The sequence below is a fragment of the Hevea brasiliensis genome, chromosome 13 (assembly GCF_030052815.1).
Source record: "Hevea brasiliensis isolate MT/VB/25A 57/8 chromosome 13, ASM3005281v1, whole genome shotgun sequence".
Lineage (NCBI taxonomy): Eukaryota > Viridiplantae > Streptophyta > Magnoliopsida > Malpighiales > Euphorbiaceae > Hevea > Hevea brasiliensis.
In genome coordinates this window covers 64,290,830-64,297,378 of record NC_079505.1, presented here as the reverse complement: position 1 = coordinate 64,297,378, position 6,549 = coordinate 64,290,830, and the positions used below count along the sequence as shown (strand labels likewise).

General features: G+C 24.5%; 1 protein-coding gene across 1 annotated transcript; it reads left to right on the top strand.

Annotated features, from left to right (window-relative positions):
* Positions 1 to 373: 373 nt before the first annotated feature.
* On the top strand, positions 374 to 3,497 carry LOC110651820 (shikimate O-hydroxycinnamoyltransferase). The gene is made up of 3 exons (XM_058132060.1): positions 374 to 547; positions 668 to 1,084; positions 2,416 to 3,497. Exons 2-3 carry the CDS (start codon positions 674 to 676, stop codon positions 3,301 to 3,303), a joined length of 1,299 nt encoding a protein of 432 aa, XP_057988043.1. The 5' UTR covers positions 374 to 547; positions 668 to 673; the 3' UTR covers positions 3,304 to 3,497.
* Positions 3,498 to 6,549: the final 3,052 nt, after the last annotated feature.

Below are 6,549 nucleotides of genomic sequence, written 5' to 3'. Positions count from 1 at the left end.
AGTGCGGCCTATTCCTCAATTGACGATTGGTGGTTTCATATCTTCTGTGGGCCATGAAAGCAACAAATTTCCGAAATGACAGTATTACGAAAGCTTTCTTTAGTCGTTTAAAATTAAAAAGGACCAGTTACTATTCGAAAGGTTATTCTACCCTCTCCAGATCATCTTTGAATAGAATATTTTAATTATCTATATTTATATTTTTTTTCTTTTATAAGAATAATATATTATATTTATCTTACTATTTTTATTAATGAATTGTCAAATTTTAAAAAAAATTTAAATCAAATACCCTAAAATATCTTACTGGACACCTATTTGCCACAACTCTAGTTTTTTATGAAAGATATGTGTGTGGTGAGAGAGACCGAGCTGAAAAAACCTAGCCTTCCTTTTTTTACCTATTTCTTTATAAATTATAATTTTATACAAGGGAGGGATATATTTGATTGGGTTATTATTTTTTCCAGCTTCATGGTCTATAAAAGACAGTCATATCAACCCCATTCTCACCACATCTAACGACATTTGTCTCTGCAATCATAAGGTATGTTAGTCTATCCTTTCGTTTTAAAGAAGAGCAAATTGTTAGTCTATCCTTTCGTTTTAAAGAAGAGCAAATAATCATATCCATGCCTCTACAATATTTGACAAAGATTACTTGCAGGTGAAGATGAAGATCATTACAAAGGAGACAACTATGGTGTACCCAATGCAAGATACTCCCAGTGAGCGTTTATGGCTCTCTAACTTAGACCTCATGCAAGGAAGAACGCATTTACCTTCAGCATACCTATACAAGCCAAATGGTTCTTCTAATTTCTTCGAACCCGAAGTGCTTAAAGAGGCTTTAAGCAAAGTTCTTGTTCCATTTTACCCTGTAGCAGGAAGACTGGGAAGTGATGATAATGGCAGAATTGAAATCAACTGTAATAAAGAAGGAGTTTTGTTTGCAGAAGCTGAAGCAGATTCTTCCATGAATAATGAAGTAGGTGACTTCATGCCCAGTCATGTACGGCGACAACTCGTTCCTGAAGTCGACTATTCAAGTGGGATATCTTCTTTTCCACTACTTGTTCTACAGGTAAGCTTAATTGTTTTTAAGAACACAAATTCAATCCCTGAGATTAAATTATTTTATTTCGTAGTAAAATTGTTCATAATTTTTTAAATTTGTTTTATATAAACCACAAAAGAATATATATATATATATATATATATATATATATATATATATATATATATATATATATATATATATATATGGTATGTTACAATATTGAGTTCTGATGAAAATTAATTGATAAAAAAATAAATTTAAAAAAAAATATCTGATTCACTGATTTAAATATTTTGCTAAAATAAGTATGACAGAATAACAATTGATGAGTTAGATAGCTATCTCTCTTCTTTTTTGGTAAATTTGAATGATCATAGAACATGTAGTTGAAGAAATTTGAACTTGAGATTTCTCTATTTTTAACGCCTTAAAAATGAAATAAAATCAACGAAGTTACTTTGATCGACAATTTTAATCTTAATATTTGAATGGGAAAAAATTTTGGGATTAAATTCTTTGCGGCAATATCTACATGGATAACTATTAGGTTTTATTGCCTTGATGATACGAAAGATAATATGTGAGGAGAAACAAGGATTTTATTCTCAACTGAGATTTTTACCCCTTTAATGTGTCTTTGTCACAGGGCTTTTATTAAGGTTAGAAGTGTAATTTCATTAAATTATAATAGTTAATTTTTTTATAAATTTTATCTTATATTATATTTTAATCTTTAAATTTTAAATATTCTTATTAATCTAGATGACATATTCTTACAAAATTATTTTTAAAGTTAAACTTATATATATATATATATATATATATATATATATATATATATATATATATATATATATATATATATATATATATATATTCTTTTCTGTTATATTGCATTTGGATTCATGCATTTAACGTTATAATTTGTTTTTGGATCAAATACTTTTTTGGGATGTTGAGAAAAAAAATATAAATTTAAATCTCAATAAAATTTAAATAAAATAAATAAAAAATTTAAAATAATAATTTGTTCAAAATTTAAATTCAAAGGAAACGAATTTTAAACATAAAGCATGAAATTTTTTTCATTAACAAAAAAAAATTATAAACTTCAAATTTTAATTTAAAGGTGTTATTCCCAGTACGCTTATTGGATTATTCATTTTAATTAGCTTTTTTATGAATATTTGATAATTTTATTTAATTTGTACAAATGTACATTTGTTTTTTTACTTGTACTCCAATAAATGAAAACCAAAAAAGTTGATTTAATTAAGCAGCGTAATTTAAAATCCTTCTCCGCATTCATTTTCCTTTCATCCAAACAATTAGTAAACAATTCTTTCTACTGCCAGGTGACCAAATTTGAATGCGGTGGAGTGTGTCTTGGCGTTGGGTTGCATCACACGTTAGCTGATGGTATATCCGCCATCCATTTCATCAACTCCTGGGCCGATACCGCACGCGGCCTTTCCATTAGCACTCCTCCCTTCATTGACAGGACCATCCTCCGCCACCGCCAGCCACCCCTCCCCACATTCCACCACATAGAATACGATTCTCCACCCACTATTAACATCTCTGACCAAAACCCAGAAAACCAACCACGTGAATCTAAACCCAATTCTTTCGAAATCCTTAAGCTCAGACCTGACCAACTCCACATCCTCAAGGATAAGGCGAAGAACAAGTATAGTACTTATGAGGTCCTAACTGCACATATATGGCGTTGCGCGTGCAAAGCACGTGGTTTATCAGATGATCAAGCAACCAAATTATACATGTCAATTGATGGTAGGTCCAGATTTAGTCCCCCACTTCCACCTGGGTTTTTTGGGAATGTGGTGTTCTTTGCTACACCTATTGCTTTATGCGGAGAACTGCGAGCAGAGTCATTAATGGAGACGGTGGAAAGAGTTCACAAGGCAATAAAGAAGATGGATGATAAGTATCTGAGATCAGCTATTGATTTCTTGGAAGGAGTGGGCGATCTGACGAAAGTCACACAGGGCCCAAAGACGAGCCAGTGTCCAAATCTGAAGATTACTAGCTGGACGCGAATGCCATTTTATGATGCTGATTTTGGGTGGGGCCAGCCAACAATAGTGAGGGCTGCGAACCCTTGCGAAGGTAAAGCACACGTAATTTCATGTCCTTCCAGTGATGGAAGTCTGCTATTGCCCATATGTTTGCAGACCGATCACATGGCAGCTTTCCAGAGGCTATTTTATGACTTCTCATAATGTTTGATAAAAGGATATACAGCAGCTGCTTCTGCTTTTCAATTGATCAACCTACAAGAGGTTACAGCCTTGCAGGCTTTGGTTTGTGCTTAGTTAACAGCTGAGGTGAAGAAATTGATGACTAGAAAGAGAGTAGAGACTCGGGTTTGGGTCACCAAATTAATAATATGCCTTAAGTCTGATCAAGTAGGCTAGGTAAAGTCTGATCAAGTAGGCTAGGTAAATATTGAACATCTATATATGTCTACTTTATAGTGATTCTAGTAAAAAGTATGCAAATGTTAAAAAAAAAAAAAAAAAAAAAAAAAAAAAGAGTATGCATGTGTTCCCCTTTACATACAAATAAAGAGTAATGCTACAGGGAATATAACTTGATTAGGATAATATTATTTTTATTATCAATTTTATCATTTCTCTGTATCTTTTTTTATTTAATTTTTAATGACATTAAGTAAATAAATTAATATTAATGTTAAATAAAAATTATATATATATAAAGTTAACGGTGTAAATAACAAATTCATATAATAAATATCTATAAATAATATACAACTGTAGATTTGATGTGCTCTGAACAATATATCACTCAAGGTAAACCACAAATGGGAATGAGCATGGTGATAGGATGGGTCACTGCGAAACAAGTAGAAATGATGGACGATTGTTGATGGAGATGTCACCGAGTGAGAAGGAACGAGTCTGCACATTGAGTACCGCAACGAAGATGAGCTAAGGTTTGCTACCGGTGACATGGATATGGGGTACAGGCGGTGATTCGTGACATTGGGTCTAGCCTTGAGCAATTTATGAGATGCGATTGAGAAGGATAAAAAAGGGTTTCTGCCTCTAATTAGGAAAACATTTATGATATTAATTCTATAATACATTATAACGTAATTAATAATTTTTTTGTAATGAAATATTTATTATTAAATATTTAATAATTTATTTTTTAATATTATAATAATTAATTTAAATTAAAATTTTGATATTATTTTAATAATAATTCTAATCATTGTAATTTTAATATAATAATTTTATAATTATAATTTTATAAGTTTCATTAATTCATTAAAAATTATTTAATCTATTTTAATTATATATATATATATATATATTTATTTATTTATTGTATAGAGGAGAATTTTTGGAGGAATAAAAATATCTTTCACATTATTATAAAATTATTATTAAAAATTAAATAGTTAATAAAAAAAATTTAGCATTAATTACGTATTAAAATCTAGAATTTGAATTTTTAATACAATTGAAGTTGATGAATCACATTTACTAGTCATAAATGTAAAATATTTTTTAATTATTTATATCGATAAAATATAACTTTAATCAAACTTAAAATTTATTTTTATATATAAACATATTTTATTTATCTCATTTTTATTAATAATAAAAATAAATAATTTTATATTTTCAAATTCTTGTTTAATATAATAAATTAAAAAATAATTTTTATTGAAAATTTTAATGAAATTATTATAATTACATTTCAATTTTGACAAATTTAGGCAAATAGAAAAAATAATAATAATTTTACAATTTTAATAAAATTAACTAAAATTTTATAGAAAAAGAAAAAGTGCTTAGAAATCTTTTATTAATTAGTTCTATTTTCAAATTAATTTTATTCTTTACACTAATAAAATATTATAATTTATAAACATATTAAAAATTTTAAAAAAAACACTATTCATAAAAATTATTTAGACTTTATTTGAATAATTAATTGCTTAAAATAAAAATAAATTTTAATTTTATATTAAAATGTAATAAAAATCATAATATGAAATTTAAATGCTTATTCGTTTTAAATTTTTATCTATTTATTTAAATTTTATATTATTATTTAATGGCTAAATGGCTACAAAAATCAAAACCTGTATAAATTTCTTCAATTTTGATCAAACCTTTTAATTTTATCAATTTAATTTCAAATTTTGACATTAATTTTAATTTTTATAATTAGCCTAATAAAATTATTTAATTGACCAAAGTAATTCAAATATTTGCATACATTATTAATATCAACCAATCTTTTTATTCTCACATCAATTTCAGTAATTATTCTCAATTTGATGAAAGAATAATATTTTAATTAATTTACCTATCGTTTTAAAAATTATAATTACATTTATTTTAATTTTATTTTTTGTTCATGTTTTATTTTTAAATATTTGGTTTTTTTTCTTTTTTCTTTTTCCTTAAATTTAAAATAAAATGATAGGAAATATATAAATTGAAAGTATAAGTAGAAAGAATGAGAGATAAAAATTAAAAATTTATATAATAATATTAAATATATTATTTTTTATCAACATGAAATTTGTTAAAATTAATAAAAATACTAAAACTATTGAATATATTAATAAAACTAAGAGGAGCAGTTAAAATTGATAATAAATAAAAAATTTTGAATTATTTTTGCCAATTGATAAGTTAATTATTTTTAATTAAATTTATTATTAAATTTTAAAAAATTTATGATTAAATTGATATAAATAAAAGTTTTTATAAAATTAATAATTAACATAAAGGTTTTGATATATATATATATATATATATATTTTATCTTTTAACCTTGTTTAGTTATGTAAATATATAAGTATTTAGAGTTATATTAAGGAATAAAATTAATATATGATATATAATTATAACAATGTATTTTTAAATTATATAATTTAACTTTTATAAATATATTTAATATATATTCTTTTTGTTTAAATAAAAAATATATATTTTTTAATTTTTACATTAATATAAATTAATAAATAATAAAAATTTATTCAATCATTAATCTAACTTTTTACTTATAGTGTTGTATTTTTTTAATAATTAATTAATAAATATAATGAAAGAATTTATGAAATAATCAAATTATTTTATAATTTTTTAATTTATAATAAATAATAATTATCATATTAAAATCCTTGTCTTATTATAAGATTTTATTTCAAAAAATACTTATATAAATAAAAATTTTAATTCATAAATAATTTTATTATTAGTAAATGATAATATGCAATTTAAAAGCTTAATATTTAAAATATTTTTTTCAAATTTTTATAATTATAGCTATCTCTTTTTTAACAATTTAGCATGGTTTTAAAAGTTTTTTCTTAACCTATAGTCAAAATTGATTTAAATTATTTAATGTGATGTAATTTTAATTGTTGATTTATCTTTTAGTCATAATTTTGACAATTAATTTATTTTAATTTTCATTATTAA